We start from the raw sequence: 26,579 nt of genomic DNA on the forward strand, positions 1-26,579 counted from the left end.
AAATCTGCTTGTCTGTCATCATCACACTTAGTTTGCACACACTCAGCTTTACTGACACTTGGGGGCTAGAGCAGTGGTTGATACATCCCTGAAGCCCATGCTCACCACACCTTGGAGTGCTCACCACCCCCTGGGGTACAGTGCTTCTCCAGCCTCTGGGCCCACCTAGAGAGCAAGTCCTGGAGAGCTGTGGGCAGACATTACCTGCAAGTTGTCCACAACTCGCACTCCATTGTGACTCAGGTCCAGGTACTCAATCTTTGGGATCAGTTTCTTATGAAAGAAAAGAATGTTTAGCATGACTCAAGGAGGTTGGACCATACACAGTTCACGTACATGGTGGCTGAACATGCATTTCCAGCCGGCAGACTTTCTCCCTGACACCTCCCACTGTCCCATCAGCAGAAATCCAAAAGAATCCACAATTTGGATAGAACAAGTGGCTTAAATAATACGAATGGTAATTCCCAGAGAGATAAGGGAGCATATTCTTTTTTAACCTTGCCCACTCCCACAGAGCACAAAAAGAATCACACTATTATTATTGGTTTTTCAAGGCAGGGTTTCTCTGTCCTAGAACTCTCTCTGTAGACCAAGCTCACAGAGATCCTTCTGCCTCTGGCTCCTGAGGGTTGGGATTAAAGGCGTGCACCGACACCACCTAGCTAAGAACCACACTCTTAAAGGCCTTTGGAATGTCACTCTAACATAGGCATGCCTGTATTCTAGGGAATGAGTTTTCTGCTATTTCTTAGGACTGAATATTATCACTTACCATGGCTATATTAAACGTACACATAGTTCATAATGCTTCACTTGGTTTTTGAATCAACTATTTTAAAATATTCTCACTTTGAAATTTAATTTTTTAAAGATTTATTTTACTTATGTGAGTACATTGTAGTTCTCCTCGGGTACACCAAAGGAGGGCATCGGATCCTATTACAGATGGTTGTGAGCCACCATGTGGTTGCTGGGAATTGAACTCAGGACCTCTAGAAGAAGAGCCAGTGCTCTTAACCACTGAGCCATCTCTCCAGCTCTTGAAATTTAATTTTAAAACTACAAACAATGTGCAGGATACTGAATATGGAATTTTGGGGAAGCCTTCAGAAAAAGGTCAATTCTAACAGGCATTCCTAGGGTCTGGGCAGTCTGAGAGCCTCAGAGGCTGCTACAATCATACCACAGATTCGTCGATCTCAGAGATGCTGTTGTGGCTCAGGTCTAGAGTAGTCAGTGCTTGCCATGTTGGGATGACAGCAGTCACAGGGCCTCCGAGGGCTGCGCCTTCAGGCTCCCACTCATCAAACTCTGAGGCTTCAGGAACAAGAACTTCCTGCATAAGAACATCTGTTGAGCACCACACTTGGGCCCTCACGCAACACTAAGTAGAACATGCTATAGTTGCAAAATTTAAGGAAGAGCTGGAGCATATTTAGCATGTGGAAATGAGCTTGCATTAAAGGGGCTTTGGTTCATGTGTCTAAGTGGTTGTGAAATAACTGAAAGGCGTAGCATACCAGCCGCTTGAGTAAGTTCTGGCCCTGTGACTTCAAGAATAAATTCTAGTCAAGTCCTCTCGGGCCTCTGCTATAGAGTGATATCTTTCCTGGCTTAACCATCAGAGACTAAAGGGCTAATTCACGGTGTTGCCAGGCAACCATGCTTTCAGAATGGTCTCTACTGTGGGCAGCAAATCCCTTAGCCATGACTTCACGGGGAGAACCATCGCTGAGAGGAGAGTAACAGCACAGAGCGTCAGTCACCTAAGGAGAGGGAGGCAGTGCTCCCTGGTTTGACTTCTGTTGCCTACAAGACATCTTCTTAGGGATCAGCCTGGGTCCCTTTAGCCACACGGCAAGGAACACCTCCCAAGGGACAAGGCAGCTACACTCTCCTCTCCCTACAGCTTCTTCCTTTCAGCCAGGAGCCTTAGGAGAAAGAATTTTCAATAAACCCAAATTTTGATCAGATGCCTAAGTCATAAAATTTGCTACTACGTATAGTCTCTATACTAAGGGACGATTTTAACATTATGATGACGATATCCACAAAACCGTAAAAGGGACTTCCGACATTAGCAGCTGGGCTGTTTCATGTCCAGACGAGGCCCAACCCTTCTAAGTCTCATCTTCCTCTTTAAATCCATGAAGGATAAGTGACAAATAAGTGCTAAACCAGGGCTGCTGGGCTCCCAGGAAATTCTGTCAGGTTCACTCACAAAGGCTGTGCCCACAGGCCAGGCCCCAGGCAGAAACACAAAGGCAGATCTCACCTTCATTGAGGTTGCTGAGAATCTGACACTCATCGTGGCTAAAGTTGGCTTGGAGGTGACCAGCCCTCGGATATGCTTGGCACCACAATGACTTATCTGGAACAAAAACAGCTGTGTCTCAGAAATGGCATCTTGAAGCCCCAGAAACCCCAGGAATTAGGCATTCCTTTGTTAAAAGGTGACTCTTTCAGCCTGGTGGCAACAGTGGCACACTTTTACTTTCAGAACTCAGGAGGCAGAGGCAGGAGGATTTCTTGAGTTCAAGGCCGACCTGGTCTACAGAGCTCAGTTCCAGGTCAGCCAGGGCTACACAGAGAAACCCTGTCTTAAACAAACAAACAAACAAACAAACAATCTTGGTCTTTTTTATTCCCCAGTGCTACTTAGCAGATTAACTATTTTAAGCATCTAGTAAGAAAGGCATTTAGCTAGGCATAGTTTCAAACACCTCTGATCTCAGCACTCAGGAGCAGAGGCAGGTGGAGCTCTGTGAGTTCAAGGCCAACTTAACCTACACAGTGATTTCCAGGACAGCCAGAGCTACACAGCAAGACCCTGCCTCAAAAATGGACTTTCATGTTATGAGACACAAATTCCACTTTGGTTAAGGGATACCTGGGTTTGCCAATTAAATAGAAAAGGAGGACATGGGAATCAGAGTGGGGAACAAAGGGGTTTCCTCCACAGTATATAGGGCATTTCTTCTGCCTTTCCAACTGCCCCACGTCCTCAGGTAAGAACAGGTCAGTGGGAGCAGGCTTCTGGAGTTCAGCTAAACCTCCTCCTCACCTTAAGCCTATTTCCTCGGCTGTAAACAGAAGGAAAGCTTCTATAAGTCACAGAACGGCTGGGAGACTTGATGGAGTATATGTGGATGCAGGGTACAAGGCTGAGCATACAAGCCAAGCTCAGGAAACACAAGGCCTTTGACTTGGAAAACAAAGAATTTGAATTGCCTCTCTCTGACCTTTGGGATGGTTTCTGTGACTTTTATCTGAATAACACTTGTCCTTGACTCCTCAAGAGGCCAGAGGGACAACCAGCTGAGGCCAGAAAAAGCTCCCTTTCTGTCTTTAGAGGGGCTTGATTTACTTGGATAGAACCTGCCCATCTACTGCCAAATATGGAAGCAACAGTGCCTACCACTTGCTATCACAACCATTCCTACACACAGACATTAGGTGCAAGATGCTGCTGGGCAGGGCCCAGCCCTTCTCTGTTCACCAGCAGACTTGGCCTTACCTCCACCTGGTGAAGAGACTTGAATATTGAAAGATCAAAGGGCAAGAGCTGCTCCTGAATATTGCTGGTCCCAAAAGGTCCTTCTGTGCCTGAAACCTAAGGCCAAAGATAGATTTCAATTAGAGATGCTAATACCTTCCCCATCTGCATGTTTGGGTCACTGTGGCAGCAGCTGTCAAACTCCAAAGTTTTGACAACTTCAACACTACTGAGACAATGGGCCCTGATGCCCTCTGGTGCTCACAGGCAGAAGCACAGGTCAAGAACACTAGGTCCCTTTCATATACGGAACAGCCTAAGCCCTGGTCCTCTTCACACACTGGCAGCTAGTAAGCTGTCAGAACTGAGAGCCAAGTGAGTGACTCTGCACAACTAAGCTGCTGCATCTTTACCTTAAGGTACTTAAGGCGACAGGTGAAGTCTAGGATGTGTCCAAGGTCAGTCTTGGCATCACCACTGGCACAAGTAGGCTTTCCCTGCTGCAGCTGCTCTGTGACAGCATAGAGCTGCAAGGGCCTGATGGCAAAGACCTCACCGGCTCCTAGAAGTTGTTCTCCTGTAACAGTCAAACCCAAAGGTAAGTGTCTAGACTCAGTCCCAGCCTGCTGTACAGCCAGGGCACTATAAGCACCAAGCCAACAGTCAATAAGCATGCAGCAAGCACCTACTATGACATGCACCCACCCCCCATGTAAAGCTGGTCTTAAGTACATAGGAGCAGACCTTTGGAGCTCACACTGGACATGTGATAAGAAAGGAGGGATGTGTTGCGGGAGTGGGGAGCCATCCAGAGGAGTAGAGATCTAAGGCACTGACTGAGACAAGATAAGGCTAAGAAAGGCAGTGCTCTGGGCATCACAACTACACTGCACCCTCTTGTATGGAGAGACTAAGGTCAATTAAGATACCAGCATGTAGTCCTTAAATTGCTTCTTCTATCAGGCCTCTGAGCACTAGCACCCTTCCTCCACTTCAGGGAAGGCAGTGAATGCTAAATGTAAGCGTGCTGGCAGGGGCTGCTCACTACATGTCAGGTATTGTTAATGTGTTCTCTGGCAAGACATGATGCAAGACTGACTCCTACTTGCGATTTGAACACTTCCAAACAAGCACAAATCAGGTGCAAGATGGCAGCATGCCAGCGACCTTTCAACACCCCATGTGGCTTGGAACTAGATCCTGAGACTTGGGCAAGTCCCAGACACTCTCCATACACAAGCCTGGCTACCTGAGTTTGATTCCCAGAACCTACATAAAGGTGGAAGGAGAGAACTGACTCTACCAAGTTGTCCTCTATCTCCATATGTGTGCTGTGACACATGTGGCCCCCTCACACCCATAATAATAATAATAATAAGACAGACTACTAATGCTAACGAGGAATCTTAAGAATGAAGGACTATAGATCTTCACCCGCAGGGCAAGTAGGTGGGTAGACTTGGTTGGGGACCAGGGCCAGGGACTTGACACCTTCAAGAAGGTGGGACCTGGACAGGACCTTACAGATGAGCTCGGTGCTATCCTGAGCCTTCAGCTACCTACTAGAGTAGGCAAATGGCCCAGCATTTCAAGGACCAACAGCTATGTATGTACCTTTTTCAAAGAGTTCTTCAGCCAGTGCTGCAGTGACACCATTTATTTCCTGTGGAGAAACAAGCACTGTAGTTAGGCATCTACCTGTCCATCCCTGGAATTGCACTCCCCCCCCCCCCCCGCTATCTCCTCAGTCTGCTTGTGGAGGGCCAACTCTAGATCTCGAGTGTCCAATCTTTGACACTGCAATAAGACACTGTCACTTTCAAAACCCACACTCGATAACTGCACAATCAAGTAACAGTACAGTCACAAGAAACATCTGATGGTGCTCTAAGTGAGTGTTTTGTACTGGGTTCTTCCATGCTTATCCTCCAGCTGCATGACCTGCAAGCAGCTAGCAGGACACAGCTGTGAGATGGAGAACAAGCTGGAGGTGGAAGAAAAGCTAGAACGAAGCAAGGAGCTTAGAGACAGAACCAAGTATTTTCAGATCTATGGATGCCGGAATGGTCCGCATGACATGGTGGGTCGTGCTACAGCCCACAGTTAGCAAAGCTTGACCAATGCCAAGGATTGGCTGGGGAGCCAGCATCTCCCTAAACTGACTCTGAAGAAGGGAATTGCCACCCTCTATCTTGTCAAATGTTTCTTGAAAAGGGTGGACACACCTCTGTCCTGTGCACATCCCTTCCAGAGTCAGAGCAGTCCCACAAAGCCCTGGGTCACTAGAAAGATGTGGCAAGGGCTGGTGAGATGGCTCAGTGGGTAAGAGCACCCGATTGCTCTTCCAAAGGTCCTGAGTTCAAAAATCCCAGCAACCACATGGTGGCTCATAACCATCTGTAACAAGACCTGACACCCTCTTCTGGAGTGTCTGAAGACAGCTATGTGTGTAATTACATATAATAAATAAATAAAGCTTAAAAAAAAAAAAGAAAGAAAAAGAAAGATGTGGCAAGGGTTTTTCAAAGGGACCTTAAGGAGACATGACGAGAACCATGTTCTGTCACATTAATAGCAGACATGCTAGGCTCTAGCTCACACCAGAAAACATCTGAGTACTTGGTAGGTTCTGGTTGGCTGAGTCCTCTCACTGTTCTACAAGAGGACCTATTACCTTGTACCATGTTACACAGATGAACAAACACAGGTGGAGAGCTTTAGGGACACCCCAATTTTATATTTATATGAAGTGTACCCCAGTAAAGCTATACTCCAGCACACAATCTTGGTTCCCCCTGTACATAACCAGTTGCCTCTGCACTCCAAACAATTGTGGGCCGAGAGACAGCTCAGTAGTTAACAGCACTGGCTACTCCTCTAGGGAACTCGGGTTTGGACCCACGTGGTGGCTCACAACCATTGACGCTGAGCCAATTTTAGGCTCAAATTCCAATTTTAGGAATCTCTTCTAACCTCAGATACGGACATAGGCATAGTATGTGTGTGTGTATATGCCAACAAAACACTCATACACATAAAATTCTAAAAATCTGAAAACAATTGTGTTGTTTGCAGACCCCATCAAAACCTTTCACCCCACCTCCCATAGGCAAGAGATTAAATTGGCAGATGGTAGTACACAGGTTTTTTTGTAAACAAGCCCAGATGGTGGTGCAAATAACCCCTCAGCACTCACAGGAGGCTGCAGCTGCCGCTGCTAGAGTACAGCTAGGGTACATGAGTTACGTGTTTATAGAACTTACAAAGCACCAGGCTGCAGGGAAGGGAGGCCTGTTCCTGTTTTTCTCAGTACTTGTCTCTTCTTCATAACCTTACAAATCATAGCTACCCCATCAAATACTGGAAACTGAACCTAGGGCCTCTTATCACTGAGCTATGGCAACCAGCCCTTTTGTGTGTTGAGATAGAATCTCACCAAGTTACCAGGTTGGGTTCAAATTCAGAATCCTTCTGCCTCAGCCTCCCAAGTAGCTGGGACAGATAGGAGCTGTTCACCTAGCTCCTGACAGCATTTTTTTTTTTTTTTTAAGATTTATTTATTTATTTTATGTATGTGAGTACACCGTAGCTGTACAGATGGTTGTGAGTCTTCATGTGGTGGTTGGAAATTGAATTTTTAGGACCTCTACTCACTCTGGTCAATCCTGCTCGCTCAGTCCCTGCTTGCTCTGGCCCAAAGATTTATTTATCATTATAAATAAGTATACTGTAGCTGACTTCAGACACATCGGATCTCATTACAGTTGGTTGTGAGCCACCATGTGGTTGCTGGGATTTGAACTCAGGACCTTCAGAAGAACAGTCAGTGCTCTTACCTCCTGAGCCATCTCGCCAGCCCCCTGACAGCACTTTTAATGGTTGTTTATACAGGAAGCATTTCCTCTGGCCTAGTTGTCCTTTGTTCAAGGTGGTTTTCTTAACATAGTGAGGTTTTTCACTTTTATGTTTAACCTCTAATTCTTTTTGTTTGTAACCGCAAGGATCTTTTCTTCCACTCCAAGAATATAAGAATATTTTCCTGTTTTATTTTCTTGACCTTTTATGATCTTTAAAGGTTGTGTTTGTTCAGTTTATATATAACGTAAGAACTGTTCCTCTGTCACCTCATCCCTCGGTGTACAGAAAGCCATCACAGCTGTGCTAGAGAGTTAGGGTTACAGGGCAAACTGTCAAAGGCCAGCAGAGAAGCAGGGTGCCAGCTGGCAGAGGCTGCAGGTTGTAGGAAGCTCAACCTCAGACTCAACCTCCCACACCCATCAGTTCCCCTGGCAGACATGAGGTTCTGAATCCAGTCAGGGAAACACCTGGACTGACCACAGACATGCACTTCTAAAAACGATGCCCTCTACTTCCTATCCTCCTGCAGTCACACCACTAACTGCTAAAGTCCCAGGGGCTGCTAGCCTACACTTCCCTCAGCTCCCAGGCAGTGCAGGCACTGCACCGGCACAGGAAGCCCGTCTTTCTGCCCTGTCGTCAATGTGGCCCTCCCCCTCCTTGGTGTATCTCTTGGACAACTGGCGTTGATTCTGACAGAGCAGAGACAGGCCCATGCTGCACATCAGCCCTGCGAAGGAGACAGGGTTGGAGTCTCCAGAAAACACAGAGAGAGTTGATACGAACTTTTAATTTCTGAAGAATGTCGAAAGCAGACTGTACCACTCGCCCGTTCGGGGCACAGGAAGAGCACCCTGTTGCCCTTCCTACTTGGCTTCTTCAGACTGGCCTTCATCTTAGGAGAGAGCCAAAACCAGAGGGACACCAAAATCCCTCAGCCTGCAAACCTACAATGCCAGCCTCCTCTGGTCACACTGCACCTGTGGGTGAAGCCATACAGCCAGGCCTCTCTCTGGGACAGTAAGAAACAGGGCAGGGGGCTCAGTGGCCCCCGAGCCCAGCTATGGACTCCCATGTAGGGTCACCTGTGGAGACAGATGGTTCTTTACATAGCGTACTATATTTGTGCTGAAGGGACCTGAAGTGCTTTGAGGTGACACAACTGTAAAATAACATGTGTTACAGACTTGATCAGCCATGCCAGGAAGAGGACCGTGTGTCAGTATGCACTCTTGGGGGGAAAGGTGCACGCTCACGCCCCCCGCCCTCTGCCCCCCAAGGACTTTTAAAAATCTGTTGTGCTGGGATGGAACCCAGGGCCTTTCCATTCTAGATAAGCTTCCTACCTTAGCTACACCTCCCCTTTGGGCTTCATGTAACCACCATGTGGACTCGGAGCCTAGCTGCAAGTGTACCCCCAAATACATATGCCAATGCTCAATTAAAAACCCCTAGCCAGGGTCTGGAGGGCGAGTTTAGCAGTTAAGAGCACTGAGTTCAATTTCCAACCAGCACACAGTGGCTCACGAGCATCTATAATGGGGTTTGATGCCCCCTTGTGGCACACAGATGTACATGCGGATAGAGCACTCATACATAAAATACACAAAATAAGTAAGTAAAATTCAAACAAACAAACAAACACCTAGCCAGGCCCTGATACCTCTTGGCCTATGCTAAAGCACTATGCCTGTCAGTGGACACTGCCAGGCATTAGTGACAAGCCATGGAAGCCATCACTCAGATGTGAGGGAGCTTGGCTTTTATTTTGTGCTAGTAGAAGTCAGCCATATTACATGTGGTTCAACTTTCAGCAAAGACTCCTCACTGAAGGATTCACATAAAACTTTAAAAGAGCTCCAGGACTATAAGCTTGAAAAACAAATACACCAAACAGGCCTGTTATTACCCACAGTCCTTTCAACTAAAACAAATGATAATAAAATGGATATAAACCAGTTCTAACAGTTGACAGTTACATTCCAAATTAAAAAAAAATTTTTTTTTGGTTTCAGTGAGGTAGCTTTAATATAAGGAAATGATACAAACATTCCTTTTGAGGAGAACTGAGTCCCCTTCCCTACCAGAACAGCCCAGTATGATGACACGTGATGTGCCCTGACCCATGCCTCTTTTAAGCCTCAGACATTCACTGTGCAATCTCATGCAGGCTTCAAAGAGTCCCAGATTATCATCCAGGTCACAAAACAGTTCAGGGTGCAGAAAGTTAAATGACTGACTTGGAATTAACTTGAAATGAGCAGGTCTGGAGGACAAACTTGGCTCTGTCTATTTCCAAGTCCACTGTAAGGTGTTCTACCCAAGAATGGTTATGGTTGTGATCATCCGTGGATTGGTCTCTACGGAGTCAGAACTGTCTCTGGAGGTTCTGGGATGGGATCTGTGACTGTGAATCTAGGAAGCAAAGGCTGCTCCAGCCCCTGGATTCCCATTTTAGAGTTGAATGAGGATGCTTTTCCCCTAGTCATTAAAATCCATACTTTGAAAGAATCAAGCTAGACCCACTTCATGCCATACACAAAAATGAACTCAAAATGGGTCAACGTCCTAAATGTGAAACAAAATTCATATGAGAAAAATATAAATTGCTGTGACACTGGAAGGCAATGGCTTCTCAGATATGGTTAGCAAAACATGTGACCAAAACATGCAAAAGATGGACTTAGTCAAAACCGAAAACACGGATGCTTCAGAGGATGCTGTGGAGGGGGACTTAGTCAAAACCGAAAACACGGATGCTTCAGAGGATGCTGTGGAGGGGTCAGTACTGAAGAACACTTGCTGCTCTTGCAGAGGACCCAGGTTCAATTCCTAGCACCCACAGAGCTAACAACTGTCTATAACTCAAGTTCCAGGAAATCTGACCCTTTTCATCTGGCCTCTACAGACATTTTACACACATGGTATACAGACGTACATACAGGCAGAACACCCCTAAACATAAAATGAAAATAAATAAAAAAATTTAAAAGGGTACTATTATCACAAAAGCCAGGTGTACATGTTATAATCCCAGCACTTGGGAGGCTGAGGCAGGAGGATGGTGAGTTTGAGGCCAGCTTGTTCTACATAGTTCTAAGCCAGCCTATGCTCTATAGAGACCATGTCCTGAGAAATAACAACAGAACAAAGCAAGAGGCCGTGGGCACAGCTCTGTGGGGCTCCATGTGTGGAGTGTAAAAGCCCTGAATTTGATCTGCAGGCCCCCTCCTCACCCAAAAAAGAGAAGAAAAAAAAAAAAGAACAAAGAATAAAAAAAACCCTTCATGGACTAAGATGAGTTATTTGCCTAGCACACTTCTGATGAGGGTCTAGCATCCAGAATTCATAAAGAACTCTTATGACTCGACACAAACAAAACAACAGCAACAAAGCCCTGCTGTTAAAAGGACAGGGGATTTAAATCCATTTCTCCAAAAATACAAATGGCAAATAAGCATATAAAAAATTCTCAACAGCATTAGTCATGGTGCAAGTGCAAGCCAAGCCCACGATGACACCACTTCACTCCAACCGCGGGGTACGGACTGAGACAGCACACGTGCCGGTGTAAGTCAGGCTGGGCAGACTGCGGCCTACACACTGTGACTGTCACAGGGCAGCAGTCTGGTGGCTCCTCCAGCTCACCTTCCTCTCCTGGGCATACACGCAGTAGGTATGAAACACACACTTACATAAAACCTTATGCTGTAGCCTCCCCCAGCTTCCTTCATCCAGTTTCAGTTTCTGTGGCATTCATGGTCAACTATAGTCCAAAATTATTAAATGGAAAATGCCAGAAATAAACAGTAAGTTTTAAAGTACACATCATTCTGAGTAGCAGGAAGCCTCCAGCTGTCCCACTCTGTCCCCTGGAACCCGAGCCACCCCTGTCCGGCACATTTACTTAATCTATCATCACGGACTGGCTACCACAGTATTGAAATGCGTGTATGTAACTCTTACATGATTTTAGGATAGTCTGTACATACAAGAGTAGTGATGCAGAGATTCAGATATGCCAAAGACACGGCTTAAAGTGACTCCAGAAGAGAAACAATGAAAAGTTCCTAATCTGGTAAGATAAATTAGTTGTTATGATCTATACTAAAAATAAATCTTCAGCCCAGGAAATTGTGAAGAGGAGATTCCTGCTAGTTTTGCTGTGATATTTCAAACTGTAAAAGCCATGGTTAGAATACATAAGTGCCATCCTAAGATAGAAAAACAACAGATTTGCGTTTGTAGCAAAGATCTGTATACGCATGGGCAGATGCGTTAGCCTTGCTTTTAGCTCTTTCCTGGGGGCCTTGCAATATATTCATCACCTTACATAAGGGGATGGTGAATGAAAAACACAGTATGGTGTGGCAGTCCTCCCTTACCTACAGGGGGCAAACTCTAAAACCCACAGATGCTCAAAACAGTTCACATACCGCATTCTTTCCTACAAATACACACAATAAAAGTCTAATCTAAGACAGAGCCAAACATTAATAATCTAAATAAAATTATTAAAATAATGTTGTAATAAAAATTATGTAATGTGGGGGCTGGTGAGATGGCTGAGCAGTGAAGAGCACCGACTGCTCTTCCAGAGGTCACGAGTTCAAATCTCAGCAACCACATGGTGGCTCACAACCATCTTATACAGCTACAGTGTACTCATATATACAAAATAAATAAATCTCATTTATTACCAGTGGTTACCCATAATGAGATCTGACACCCTCTTCTGGTGTGTCTGAAGACAACTACAGTGTACTATGTATAATAATAAATCTTTGGGCAGGAGTGAGCAGGGACTGAGCGAGTGGAGTTGACTGGAGTGAGCAGAGGTCCTAAAAATTCAATTCCCAACAACCACATGAAGGCTCATAACCATCTGTACAGCTACAGTGTACTCACATACATAAAATAAATAAATCTTTAAAAAAAATGATGTAGTGTGGTCTTTCAAAGTATCTTTTTCTTTTACCATTGCACTTACAGGAAGTGCTCTGTGGCTCTACTTTGGCACATCTGAATGGCCAGCATCACGGTTCAGGTGCTTTGGGTTATTGTCACGTAGTCAGTTACCCGGACACGGCACTGTGATACTGTACTATGGGATCTGACAACTGAGATGGCTATTAAATGATGTATGCACAGCGTGGAATCACCAGAAAAGACGCCAAATCCTGTGAATGATGGGTCCACCACACCACTCAGAATGGGATGTACTTTAAAATTCATGAAAAGTGAAACTTCTGGAGTCTACATTTAACATTTTCAAACCATGGTTGCCAATATGCAACAGAAACCATGGGATTAAAAATCTCAGATAAAAAGGGATTTCTGACTGTATTAACTGAAGAGTATATTAGTCATAAGAGGACTAAAAGTTTAATGCTACAACATGATTCAACCCTGGAAATAAATTAAGTTGCTACCTGTTGTATGAACCACTTATCTGAAACACTGAGAAGAAGCAATCTTAGGGACAGAAAGCAAGGCAGTGACTGTCAGGGTGCGGAAGCAGGGAGCAAACAGTTACTGCTCCTAGACACAGCTTGGGCTAAGCGTTCTGGAATTTGGACAGTGGTGTTCATTTCACAATTCTCTGTGAGTCAAGTAAAAACTTTGAATTGTATACTTAGTAAACTTTATAGTACGGGAATGATATCCCAATCTAAAAGTAACCCTCCTAAACAAAAAGAAAACAACAAAAAACTGGGTGCGCAGCTGGACATGGGCCAGGTCTTTAATCCCAGCACTTGAGGGGCAAAGGCAGGCGGATTTCTGGAGTTTGAGGCCAGCCTAATCTAAAAAAGTGAGTTTCCAAGAGAGCCAGGGCTATACAAAGAAACCCTTCTCGATACAAACAAGCCCCCTCCAAAGGCCAGGTATGTGGGCATATACTGTAACCGCAGTTCTCAGGAGGATCACTGCAAGCTCAAGGCCACCCTGGGCTACAGAGCCAATCTTACGCCAACTATGTCTATATAGTGAGAGCCTGTACTAACAAAGTAAAATGTAAACAACTCACACCATGGCCAAATAGAGATCTTCATGTCTACCTGCCTCATCCAGTGTCTGCACACGAGACACATCAGGAACAACTCTGAGGAAGATGATGGCTAAGAAGAAAAGATTCCCCAGAGAGCGACCCCCCCCCCCGCAAAAAAAAAAAAAAAAAAAAAGCTAACAGTGCTATTACACTGTGTGGGGTCAAATTTAAATGGAGAGCTAACCCAGTGGTTCTCAACTGGATGATTTTTGCCCCCCCCCACCCGCCCGGAAGATGGGTGTTGGCTCCTCTAGAGAGTAATTGTAGCCGATGGAACTGGGAAGGAAAATGGTTTCAGGTGGACGGAGGCCAGGGGTGCTACTGTCCCTCACAGCTCAGAGTGACAGCAGTGCCATGGCTGAGAACCTCTGTGTTCACCCAATGACAGTTCGTTACTTTTAAAATCCTCAGGTTTATATGACCAATGTACATGTTTGACATTAACAAAGTCAAGTATGTCCAAACAGCCTCAGACCAGAATCACAAGAGCTAGGCTGGCCCCAGACTATCCCAGGAAAGTCCAACTGAAAAGAACATTCTAGGCCTTTCCCAGCTCAGAGTTGGGCAAGCCTGAGGCAGCCAGGAAAATCTCTCCCCAAAGACACAGACTTAAGCAATAAACCAGACCTTCAAAGAAATGTTTATCAGGCTTCATTCTTTAGTGGAGATTGGAAGTTTTGTGACGTTTATTGAATGGACTCAAATAGCAAGGGAAAATTTTTTCCAACACAAAGAAATTAAAAACAACAACAACAACAAAACCAAACCAGTTACGACAGGATCTGGTATATAACCATATCTAACTGTGTACAGTGCCTTCCAGCTCAGGAGCAGGACTCTAGCCACATCAGCAAATCCCAAATCTCAGGCTAATAAGGCCCACAAGTCTTACTTTGCAATTTCAAAAAAATGTTAAAGAAGGCACTTCCTATAAGGCAAAGCCATCTTCATCATTTAAGGGGAAAATAATTAAATATTAAATGTTATCAGAAAACCTCTGAAAGAAAACTTCTACATGTAGTTTTTCATAGACAATGATTTCTATGTGACCCCTTTTCTTATAAAACCAGAATCCTAGTCTACATACCATTTTACAACCTGTCCTTTGTGGGTTTTTAGGGTGGGAAGGGGGCTGAGACAGTGTGTCAGTATGTAGCCTTGGCTGGCCTGGAGCTTGCTGTGTAGACCAGGCTGGCCTGGAACAAAGATCCCCCAGCCTCTGCCTCCCAAGTGCTGGAACCAAAGGTGTGCGCCTGAATGGTAGGGCTTGCTCTTGCATATTTATTTTCCCATGACAGTGGGGCCTCAGCTATATCACAATAGAATGTCCAGTTGCATGGCTGACCATGTTTTTGTTGTTTTGTTGCTTCACTGGAGACAAGATTCTCATTGTGTGGCCTTAAGAGATTTGTCTGCTTCTGCCTGCTGGGATAAAGGGTATGTGCTACTACACACAGCCATGTTTGGATTCTCAAGACAAGTCTTGATGTGTAGCCCAGGCTGGCTTTGAACTACAGTCTGGGAAGTGCTAGAACTGCAGGTGTGTCCTGTCATACCTGGCTTGGCTTGATTTTTTTTTTTTTTAAATGAAGTTTCTTCCCAGTGTTCTCCATCTTGTCTTCAGTATCTTGCTCCAAATCTTGACATGTCTGCCTTTCCTCACGTGTCCCTTTATAGTTGCCCTATCTTTCCTGAGAATAAACTCGCACAAGTAAACTGCTAGTAGCTTTTGAAATTTTCGTTTCACACTGCTTGCTAAACTACCCTTCCCAAGGTCTGATAACTAAGTTACTTTTTACTTACCATTTTTGAGACATGGTCTCGCTCTGTCGCGCTGGACAGTTACAAACTGATGAAGTGTCTGCTCAGTGTGATTTACTCTGTCAGCAGTGGCATGCCATTCTCTACCCAGCAGGGAGCACAGAGCTGATCTATGCTGCCTTGTCCCATACAAGCAAAGTGTGTCCCCTCAGCTTCAGTGCACTGCCAGTGGGGGTGTCGACCATGAGTTCTATGATGGCAATTCTTTAGTGACTAAGTCCAGGCTGAAGAAATGGCTCAGAAGTTAAGAGTACATGTCCAGCTGGGCAGTGGTGGCCCACATCTTTAATCCCAGCACTTGGGAGGCAGAGGCAGGTGGATTTCTGAGTTTGAGGCCAGCCTGGTCTACAGAGTGAGTTCCAGGACAGCCAGGGATACTCAGTTCCGCAGGTGGCCTGGCCTGTACCCACCTGTAACTTGAGCATCAGGAAACCCAGCATCCTCTTCTGGATTACATGTATTTACCTGACATGTACACACCCCACACATAAATAATCATCTTAAAAGTAGAAAAGAATGAATAACTCCATTGTTGGTGCTAAGTCTGAGCCCACATGGCAATACTAAGTGTATGCCAGGCATTACACAGTTCTACTTCATGCTCACCCATCTGAGGGAAATCTACCTTAAAACCATGGCCTATGGCTGCAGAGATGGCTCAGTGGTTAGGAACACTGACTGCTCTTCCAGAGGTCCTGAGTTCAATTCCCAGCAACCACATGGTGGCTCACAACCATCTGTAATGGGATCCGATGCCCCCTTCTGGTGTGTCTGAAGACTGCTACAATGTACTCATATACATAAAATAAATAAATCTAAAACAAAACAAAACAAACAAAAACAAAAAACCAAACCATGGGCTATTTCTGCAAAGTAAAATGTCATGTAGTAGAAGAAAATACATGGCCAGTCCAGTTTAATATAAACCCACCAACACAAATGTGACTTTGTACCATCTGCCCCTAACCCTCTGTCATCTAACCTCGGGGCCAGGGTCCATTCTGTATCTCCTCAAAGCCAACCAAGGTCTACAGCTTTGGTGGCTGTGGGTTCATAGGCAAAGCAGAGAGCCCCAAAGGAACTTACATAGAGGTGAAAATGCAGGAAGTGGGCCAGGACCCTGGGAGCCGCGTCAGGGAAGGCCGTCAGGAGAGTCTGGAGGTACACCTCCAGGCTCTTCTCCCTCTTCTCTACCAAGCTTCTCGAGTTCTTTCCAATTATCTTTTTGGGTGGAAGTAGAGTTTTGTCAATTTTTCTCTCTGCAACAAGCTGTAAGAGAACATAAGCACATCAACCAGAGACCAAGAAGCTTTGCGTCTGCGCCGGATCCAGGCTGGCGATCATCAATCGTATCTTCTGCAACCGCTGCTGGTAGCAGTGCCAGGATTAGTGTTCCAACTAATGCATCTGGAATCTGGCCTCGGATCCAAGTAGTACTGGAAATACTAATATAATTCCAAGTGAGAAATTTCCATCTTTAGTCTTTGGGGATATTCAGAAAAGTAGTGCTTATGGTCCCTGAAGTTTGGAAATAAAAGGAGTTTGTATCTTTAAGACATGCTCACTATAAATGTCCCACAGAAAGCAGCTCTTTCTAAAAGCAAAGGGAAAATACAATTTTAATCTATTATTAGAGAATAAAAATATATTTTGTGGGACAAATTCAAACCTGTACCCTCTTCAGGAGACTGTCTTATATTCAAGGTGTATGGCAATTTTAAAATCAAAATTTACATATACTATCCTTAGACTGTCTCATATTAGGGTTGAATTCCTAGGACCAACCAGTTCTTTTGCCAGCTGTATCAAGGAACTGGTTTACTACAGTAAATCATAGAGCTCATGAGAGGGCTCATCTGGTAAAGGAGCTTGCTGCCAAGTCTGATGACGTGAGTTCAATCCCTGGGGCCTCTATGGTGGAAAGAGAACCCTGCTCTCACAAACTGACCTCTACACATGAGGTGTGGCATATGTGCATCTTCCTCTCACCTAGAATACATACACACACACACACACACACTTGGTTTTTTGTTTGCTTGGTTTTTTGTTTTTTGTTTTTAATAAGACAGGGTTCTGTGTAGCCCTGGAACTCGCTCTGTAGATGAGGCAGGCCTTAAACTCACAGAGATTCACATGCCTTTGCCTCCCAACTGCGATTAAAGGTGTGCGTGGTAATAACCCCGGCCATAAATAAATGTTTTTTAAAACTTACAAGCAATAGATGTAGAGGCAGTTTTGCCCTAAAATTAACGTGTGGCACAATGGAGACTTGGTCCACAAGCCCCACAGCCCCGAGACACAGGTTCCCCACTCTTCAGATTACCTTTTCATGTAGGTCATGAAAATCACTGTAACGGTGTTTGATCGTCCACTCATGGTTGCCATCGGTAACCTGGATGACATAAACCTAAAGGGGAAAAATGTTTTTTTTTTTGTGTGTGACAAGAGAACCCCAACCCACAATAGCTACAAGGTACTCAGTCCCCACTCCCCAAAAAGCCAGAGTCAGGCATCCTTGCACACCCAGTGTGCACCCACCCTTCCTCAGCCTCGACAGCCTTGTGAGGTCTGGAGAAAGACTCTGGCTTCCATTATCAGGAAGGAACGGTAAGGGTGACTAGCTCCACACACCTCCTTAGAGTTTTTTTACCTCCTGTCCCTGTATAACTCAAAACCCAACTTGCGCTATAAGCAAGGCTGCCCCTTCCAAGGGAGGCAGAGCAGAGCCCAATGTGGCAGCACTGCTATACATCTTTCCAGGAACCCTAACTCCATCCTAGAAGCAGGCCTTCAGTCAACCTCTTCCACTGGCTGTGGTTTAGACTTCGGCGGCTGAACCAGGAGGCAAGGCTCCACCATGCTTCCAGAGGCAGTGGTGGCTCAATCAGCCTTAACAGAAGGCAATAAATACAGCTTTGGTGGTTCATCGGCCACCAAAACCTGGGTTCAAAATCTGGCTATCCCGTTTCCTGGGTGTGGCGTATGTGCCACTTATGTAAGTGACTGGGAATCTAAGCTCTCTCTGGGCCTCAGTTCCTCCATTTTAAAACCTGGTGGGCTTAAGGACCAAGGAAAGCAACGAAGTGTAAAAGGATCTGTGCAGGCCTAACAGGGAACGGAAGCTAGGCGTGTTAATAACATCCAGTGCATCACACCCAGTGACAAACGAGGATGGTCAGCTTGCATCACCACCTTGCTCCTGACACTAAGGAGAAGGACAAAGGGCCCCTACTGACTGCAGCTAGTCCTAGGTGAGTGACCTCATCCCTTAACTAGATCAAGTCCTAGCTTCCCTTCCACGGCCTGGAGCACCGAGAGGTTAGTGGGAACAGTTAACGAGGCTGATTCCTGACCCCGGGAGCAGCCATTTCTCCAGTGCCAGCCTGTTGCTCTGAAAGGAGCCGCTAGCCAGAATTCCACTGTGACGGCGGCGTCTATTCCTTGCAGCGGGGAGAAAGAACCAGATAGAGGAATCGCCCTAGGATTCAGGATCGGTATTAGGGTGGGAGCCAGTGGGGTGGGGCAAAGGCAGGCCCGAGGCCCTTACCTCTGTCCACCCTCCTGGGAACAAAGGACAAGGAGACGGGGAGGTGCTCAGGGGGCCCCCACCACAGAACAAGTTTTCACCTGGCAGCCTGCCCACGAGGCTCTCGGGCCTAGCATCCAACCCTATGCAGGCCCAAAGGGCGTCTAACGCCATCACCGAAACTACGCTCCTTTTTTGTGGTCGGCTTTCCCTTGTAGCCTACAAGGATACGTTAGAAGCTCGTGTCCCTCTTCCCTAAGGTTTGCAGGCCCTGTACTTCGGCCCTGAGGTAACTTCTGTTTTCTGCACGGCTGAGATCCATTCCTTTCTCCCCAGACCCCGAGGGCCCATTTTTTTTTTCCATCCACCCCCCCCACACACACACACACACGCACACACGCGCACACACGCACACACACACTTCGCAGGGCTGATCTGGACTGCGACTAGTGTTTGGTTGGTGGGGGTGGAGATCAGGATCCGCCGTCTCTCCTTCACCACCTGATGATCTCCGGCCCTGGCCCTTGGTCCCATCGACCAGAGACCACCCCTTCCTCCCAGACTCCCGAGGAAGGTCTCGTAGGCTGGCATTCTTCCTCGCCTGGAGGATCCAGAGGGCCTCCACCTCATCACCCCTCCTCCCCCACCCTCTGGTTCCTCCAACACAAGTCTCCTTTTCTGGTCGCGCACCCTTTCCCCAGCCCCCCCTTCCCGCGCCCCGCCTAGATCCTCCTCCAGAACCTATGCGACCCGGCCCTTCCTCCGAATCCCCCATTTTTTTTTCGGGCTCCCTCCCTCGTCGCGAGCTCGCAGAACCTTCCACGCATTCCTCATCGAATGTGCGACCCAGACCAACCAACCAACCCCCCCCCCCCCCAGTCTTCCTTCTCAAAGCCCCCGGGTCGAGAACTCCGGGTTCCGGGCGCTAAGCCCGCTCTGGACGCCCGCGGCCCCCCAGCACACCGTGTACGTGTCCACGAGCTCAGAACCCACGACGCGCGCCTCCTTGGCAGGCTCGGCCTCCCGCTCAGGGCCGAAGCTGAGTGTCGCAGCCGCCATGTTGCCGGCTCCACCGCTGCCGACGCCCGGCGCAGAGTGGCAGCAGCAGGGGGCGGGGTCAGCGTCCCACCGCCCCCCGGCCCCCGCCGCCCCCCGCCCGCGCCCGCGACGCCATCTTGGCCCCTCGGCCTGCTTGCGTCCTCGCCCCGCCCCCCTGCCCGTAATTGACAGCACGGCCAGTGGCACGCATGCGCAGCTCCTGCCGGCTCGCCCAATTTGCTCTCTGTCTACCTACCTGGGCGGCGTTCTGTCCCCTCGGGCGGGCGGGCGGGCGGTTGTGGTCACTGTCCGCTGGGCTCACAGCAGGGAAGGGCAGAGGCCAGGGGCCTTCGGAACTCTGCGAAGTCAGTCTGCTTCGCCTGGCCTCAGTTTCCAGAGGGGGGACATTAATCTCATTCCCTGTGTAGCAAGAGCAAAATGAAGATGATAAGACTTAAGATAAGACTAGACTTAAGAGAGCTGGAGAGAGGACCAGAGCGACTCTCCGACACTTAGGGGGTTTGTTGTTACACGCACTGGTGGAGAATGGATCGTGGTGATTCTGCAGTGCTCAGCAACCCACGGGCTTTCCCCTAACAGTGTGCTAGGTGACGCACTGGTGGGTTCAGGGAGAACGTATATGCGGCAGACGTGCGGGTGGATGGAAGGGATATGCGCTGTCCATCTGGTTTCCCAGATGACATCCTGCAAGAGCTCAAGGTGAGGAGGAGACAGACTGGGCCTCGGACACAAGAGCTTGGCTGAAGAAACATGCTTAACCATAGGGAAGATTTAGCTGACCCAACCGGAGGAGGAAGAGAGAATCCTGATAGAGATAGGGTTCTTTAGGGACACTTGTTGACTCACAGAGTGTGGCTGACTCAAGCCCGAAGTGAACACTGATGGTTGTCCTTGAAAGATGGAAGGTTGAGGCATGGTAGATCCCGCTGAAGGGCTTCAGGCCAGCCTATTCTTTGTGGGCCAGTGACTTCTTTCATTACCAATGTCATATTATACTCTGAACCTCACATAGGAAGCGTTTCTTGGCAGGACTTACACTGCCAGCCTCTGTTGGCATGCTACCATCTCTCGGGGGGGTGTAATATAAGGTAGGGATTCTCCAGTCAGCTTGACCTCAGGCAAGTCACTGTGATTCCATGGAAGACTGAACTGGTTTTAGAGACTTGGCCTAGCCCACTACTTCACATTTCCTGTGTGGGCCTGGGCGCTCATATTTTCATTCATTCAGGAAACTTTTTCCTGAGGCTGTTGAGAATGTGTGTGTGTGTGTGTGTGTGTGTGTGTGTGTGTGTGTGTGTTGCATTTAGGTGGTTCCTCCCAAACCTGAAAACTTCAGGTTCGGTCCTGGGTTCCTGGGATCCTAGGTAGCTGAGATTGACGACTCCTGCAAGCTGTCCTCTGACTTCCACATGCACTCATAAATAAAAGCAATAAATTCTTTTTTTTTTTCTTGATACTTCCCTGGGGGTGGGGTGGGGTCTGGGGAACAGATGGCAAGAGACCTGGTCCTTGCAGTCCTTCATAGGACTGGCCCTAGGCAGAGGATACAGGGACTTTGGCCAGCCTGAGATTACAGGGACCAGGGAGGGGGTGGAGGATATTCCAGGCAGTGGTGGGCTGGGCTGGGAATGTAGCAGGAGGTGGAGGGAGGCAGGGCTATTTAAGCCCAGGCAGAGGGCTGGCTGGCTGGCAACCCCAGTAGCCTGTCCTGTGAGCTGCCACCAGAATGGATGACATCTACAAAGCTGCGGTGAGAGATGACTCTTTAAGGGGTTAGGGTGGGTAGGTCCATTGGGGGTTCCCTCATCTAAGAATGGAGGGCAGGGGTACCCTAGGGAAGTGATGGGGGACTCAAAAAGGTCCCCATACACCTGTAGCCCAGCCCTTCGAGCTGACATTTGCGGGGTGCAGAAAAGGTAGCAATTTGCGGGTTTGTCAATGTAGCTAAAGGATGTGGTCTCAGCTTTCAGCATCCTGTGTCTCCCTCTGTTTCTAGATGTCTAACCTGTCACTGTCCTGACTGTATTTGTGTTTCTATTCTTTAGACATCTTTCGGTCTTTCTCAAGGTCTTTCTATCTCTGTTCCTTCCTCACGATGTCTCTAGGTCTTTGTCTCTCTGTGTGTCTCCAGGTCTGCACCGCCCCCCCCCCTCCGGCCCCCAACTTCCACTTCTCACACAGTCTGCTTCTCACATGCTCAGATCTGCCTCCCTCCTCTATCCCTTGAGCTGGATGAGGAGGCTTTAGAAGGTGGGAGGGAATCGTGAGAGGGCTGGAGAACCTGAGTTCTGGGATGGGGAAGGAGCATTGAAGGTACAGGCCTGAGGAGAGGTAGGGGGGAAAGAACGGATTGTTGAAGCCTCCGTCCCTGGCAGGCTCGGGGGTTAGGTGATAAGGGTAATAAGAGTCAGGATTAGAGAACAGTGATCCTAAGACTCTTCAATTTCCTGGGGACACTGAGGGGCTTTTGATATACCTGCTGCAGGGACAAGAAAATGCTAGCAAACAGCTGTTCTCAGGAACTTCTCTCCCAACCCCCGGAATACGGCCCCACTTGTGAGCAGGGAAGGGCTGCAGCTGGTTCCTATGGTATCCTTGGCTATCTTGTAGGAGTCTGTGGAGCTAGAGTAGGGGGGTGGCCCTCCACCCAGTGCCCATACAAGGCCTGTCGGGGCTGGGGACTAATTTTGGCTCCTGAGGCAGCACCAGTAGGCCAGGGGGGCAGATAACACTGCCCCACCCCCTGCATACCAAAGTCCCCAGAACAATCACCAGGTTTAACTTTGTCCCCCTTTAAAAATAGCTCAGTGGCCACCCTGGTCAGGTTACAGTGGGTGGCTTTGCTAGCCCCCACATTCGTTTTATTGTCTCAACCTGAGGGACAGCTGTCTCTCAGGCCCTGCAGCTTAAGTTTCATTGGGATGACATAAAGGACATGCAATGGCCAATGCTATTGTTACTCAGGACACCTTGGCCCTGGGAGGGGTGTCTGCCTGTCACCTTGGCCCTAGCCCAGCCTATGAGAAAGCATCTGGGACACCTTAGGGCTGGGGGGTTGGCTTAGGGCTGGGGGGTTGGCTTAGGGCTGGGGGGGTGGCTTAGGGTTGGGGGGGTGGGCAGGAAAGGGGGGAGGACTGAGGACTTTGTAACCTGGGGCTGTATCCTCCTTCGGTTATCATTCCTCCCAGCTGTAGAATGTGTCAGTCTCTAAGTCTGCTAAGGCCCTAGTCTGGGTCCTGAGTTCCCTTTTCCTCTCTAGGTAGAACAGTTGACAGAGGAACAGAAGAATGGTAAGTGGGGGTGGGGTGGGGTGGGAGTGGGGGTGGTAGGGGTGGGGGTGGTAGGGGTGGGGTGCCTTTCCAGGAAAGGACCCCAGATTAGAGGTTATAATCTGAGGGTTCTCCCTGCTGTGGCCTCAAAGGACTCTCGTAGGGAGGCGGACAGTTTACTGGTGGCTCCAGGAACCCGGGTTCCCAGTGTCCCGGCTGCTGATAATCTTCTCGCCCTCTGTTGGACCCAGAGTTCAAGGCTGCCTTTGATATCTTTGTCCTGGGCGCGGAGGATGGCTGCATCAGCACCAAGGAGCTGGGCAAAGTGATGAGGATGCTGGGCCAGAACCCCACCCCCGAGGAGCTGCAGGAGATGATTGACGAAGTAGACGAGGATGGTGAGTCCCTTCACCCACTCCAGCCTCCACACGTGTATGTAGCACCCTGGGTTCACCGGCCCAGGAGCTACCTCCCCTCCGTATCCTTACCATCTCATCCAGATGTAGCTCGTACTGTGATTCCCAAGAAAGCCGAGGTAGTAGAACTGCTTCGAGCTTGAAGCCAGTCTGATTGGGCCACATAGCTCTCAATGGTCCAGGCCATCTTGGACTGGAGAGCAAGGTTCTATCTCAAACAAGAGGAGTGGGCAAAGGAACACACTAGCCCTATAGTGTTGGTGTGTGTGTGTGGGGGGGGGGGGTGGATTGCCAGAACGCTGACCATTCTCTCTCCGGCCCTGCTACCTACCCACAGGCAGTGGCACGGTGGACTTCGATGAGTTCCTTGTCATGATGGTTCGGTGCATGAAGGACGACAGCAAAGGGAAGTCCGAGGAGGAGCTGTCGGATCTCTTCCGCATGTTTGACAAGTGAGGACTTGCTTGGCTTCTGACCCCGGCGCAAGCAGAAAGGAGAGGGGTGGTCTCAGCTGGGTAGTGGTAGCGCACCTTTAATCCCAGCACTCGGGAGATAGAGGCAAGCAAATCTCTGAGTTTGAGGTCAACCTGGTCTACAGAGTGAGTTCCAGGACAGCCAGGGCTGCATAGAAAAACCCTGTTTCGAAAAAAAAAAACAACAAACAAAAGCAAAAACAAACAAGAAAGAAAGAAAGAAAGAAAGAAAGAAAGAAAGAAAGAAAGAAAGAAAGAAAGAAAGAAAGAAAGAGAATAGTTTTGGATCCCAGGCTAGACACTCTGCGGTCTTTGCATCCAGTGAGAGGTGAGACACTGGATGTGCATCTCCTAGTGCCCCTGCCCTACCTCCTGGGGTTGTATGTATTTGTGTCTCTTTCCCTCCTCCTCTTCCGTCTCCCCCTCCTCCACATCCTCCCCTACCCTCTCCCCCCTCCTCCCCCTCCTTCCCCTCCCCATTCTCTTCTTCTTCCTCCTCCTCCTCCTCCACATCCTCCTGGGCTCTGAGACGCTCCTTGCCCTCCCTCCCTGTAGAAACGCTGATGGCTACATTGACTTAGATGAGCTGAAGATGATGCTGCAGGCCACAGGTGAGACCATTACAGAAGATGACATTGAAGAGCTCATGAAGGATGGTGACAAGAACAATGACGGCCGAATTGACTATGACGGTGAGTGGGTGGGAGGACCAAGTGCCCTCTTGTTCATCTTTAGCACGGCTCCTACTGCTGACAGATACATGGCCCTCTTTCCACAGAGTTCCTGGAATTCATGAAGGGTGTGGAGTAGACGCTGATCTTGCATGGTTGCCTGTGCCTGTTCTCCCTCTCCAGCCAGACCCCGTGGTAGGAGTGCAGCTGGGCTCTCTAGACTCTGAGCCTGCCTGTGTCCTTGGCCCTTCCAGACTCTCTCTCCCCATTCCTGTTCTGGGGAACACAAATAAATCCTTGCTCCCCGGAGGCCTGGTATCTTGCTCTGATTTTCCTGGGGTCACGGTCTTTTCTTGGGTTCCCTCTTGCCTGATGACACCATGCAAAGTCTGTATTCTGACTGCTCAACCCCCCTTCTGCTGGAGACTTTCATTAAGTCAGAGACATCTTGCTGTGTACCCCACGGATGACTAGGCCCTGCTGTAACCCCAGAGCCGGTATGTTATCAAGCACCTGGAGCTCGTGAAAGACGTAGAGTAGACATTTGACCTGCATTCAGAGTTGCCCGTTCCGGATTTCTCACTGATGTGTGTGTGTGTGTGTGTGTGTGTGTGTGTGTGTGTGTGTGTGTGTGTGTGTGTGAACTGCCAGGCTCAGCCAGTAGTCAGCCAACAGATACTCTCTCAGGATGGGAGATCAGTTCAGAGGACGCTGGGTGCTCCTTGGCACAGCATCCTCTCCATCCTGTTTGGAATGACGCTAAACCTCCTGAAACCCAGCGGGCTTACAGCACTATCATCCCTCTGCCTTGAGGGTTTTTACAGGAATATTGAATCCCAGCCTCTGGGGAACGTGTAGATTGCTCTACCCTCTAGCATTCATTTTACAGATGAGGACCCCATGGCCCAGACAGCCAAGGTCACCTGGCAAATTTGCAGGAGAACCCAGTTACCTTGCAGCCAACCAAGGGCTCTGTCTGACAGACCAGGTTCAAATGGACCTACTGTCTAGTTCCTTTGACCCTCTGAGGCCAGCCTCTAGTCACCCACCTGGTCTTTCTCCCTGACAGGAAATTAAGGCCTAAGGTCGGGTGACATCCCCAGCTTACAGGTGGTATGAGGGGGGGGGGGTTGCGGCAGGTCAGAGCTGCAGCCTGAACGGTGACTAGGGAGGGGAAGTTGGGGGCTTTCAAGGAAGTGGAGGTATTTGTAGCAATACCTTCAGGAGAGACAGCTGATAGTGACAACCAGGCTCCAGCCAGAATGCCAGCAGCTGTCCTTGCTCCGCCCTGTTACTGTATTGCCTCTGCACCTGTGCCCCAGCCTAAGCGGTCTCCCGACAGGCTGCACATTCCAGAGATAGTCTTGGAATTCTAGACATGCCTCTGGCCAGGCAAGAGCTGCCAGGAGTTGCCAGTCCCTGCAAAGCCATGGGTGGAGTGGTCTCGTTGCTCTCTTTCACCCCTCCCGATCTGGGCACACGTACACGGATACATACGCGCAGAAATATCCAAGTGACTCTCTACTGCCCCTTAGCAGGCTTCCCCAGACTTTGACAATGTCTCTCAATGTAGTTCAGGTTAGGCTCAAGTTTGCCAGCCTCCCACCTCATCTCCCAAATTCTGGGACTACAGTTGTAAAAACTATACTGGCTTGAACTTTATTGTTTTGTTTTTGTTTGTTTGTTTGTTTTGAGATAGTGTTTCTCTGTGTGGTCCTGGCTGTCCTGAAACTCCCTCTTTAGACCAGGCTGTCCTCGAACTCAGTGTGTGTGTGTGTGTGTGTGTCGGTGTGTGTGTATGTATGTCAGTGTGTCTGTGTGTGTGTGTGTTTATGTCTGTGTGTACCTGTGTTAGTGTATCTGTACGTGCCTGTGTATACCTGTGTTTTTGTGTGTGTATTTTTATGTCTATGTATATCTGTGTGTCTGTGTGTATGT

At 48.2% G+C, this 26,579-nt stretch overlaps 2 protein-coding genes across 4 annotated transcripts in view; one reads left to right on the forward strand and one right to left on the reverse strand.

The window, feature by feature from the left end:
* Positions 1 to 19,892, reverse strand: part of Nisch (nischarin) — a 37,219-nt gene extending 17,327 nt beyond the window's left edge. Inside the window, exons 1-9 of one of the 3 annotated variants that reach the window (XM_029541355.1) lie at positions 19,717 to 19,892; positions 17,551 to 17,634; positions 16,314 to 16,496; positions 5,114 to 5,162; positions 3,913 to 4,076; positions 3,521 to 3,616; positions 2,279 to 2,374; positions 1,187 to 1,339; positions 205 to 273 (exon numbers count right to left, since the gene is read on the reverse strand). In XM_029541355.1, the coding sequence (XP_029397215.1) occupies positions 205 to 273; positions 1,187 to 1,339; positions 2,279 to 2,374; positions 3,521 to 3,616; positions 3,913 to 4,076; positions 5,114 to 5,162; positions 16,314 to 16,496; positions 17,551 to 17,634; positions 19,717 to 19,812 (990 nt within the window). In that variant the 5' untranslated portion in view covers positions 19,813 to 19,892. The remainder of the gene's footprint in view (positions 1 to 204; positions 274 to 1,186; positions 1,340 to 2,278; positions 2,375 to 3,520; positions 3,617 to 3,912; positions 4,077 to 5,113; positions 5,163 to 16,313; positions 16,497 to 17,550; positions 17,635 to 19,716) is intronic. The other 2 variants (XM_029541356.1, XM_021204173.2) reach the window with 2 other exon arrangements.
* A 1,587-nt stretch (positions 19,893 to 21,479) lies between these two features.
* Positions 21,480 to 24,951, forward strand: Tnnc1 (troponin C1, slow skeletal and cardiac type). The gene is made up of 6 exons (XM_021203736.2): positions 21,480 to 21,562; positions 23,072 to 23,102; positions 23,333 to 23,479; positions 23,835 to 23,949; positions 24,526 to 24,662; positions 24,749 to 24,951. The coding sequence occupies exons 1-6, from the start codon at positions 21,539 to 21,541 to the stop codon at positions 24,778 to 24,780; spliced, it is 486 nt and encodes a 161-aa protein (XP_021059395.1). The 5' UTR covers positions 21,480 to 21,538; the 3' UTR covers positions 24,781 to 24,951.
* The last annotated feature ends 1,628 nt before the right edge of the window (positions 24,952 to 26,579 follow it).

The sequence above is a fragment of the Mus pahari genome, chromosome 8, assembly GCF_900095145.1.
Source record: "Mus pahari chromosome 8, PAHARI_EIJ_v1.1, whole genome shotgun sequence".
NCBI classification, from domain to species: domain Eukaryota; kingdom Metazoa; phylum Chordata; class Mammalia; order Rodentia; family Muridae; genus Mus; species Mus pahari.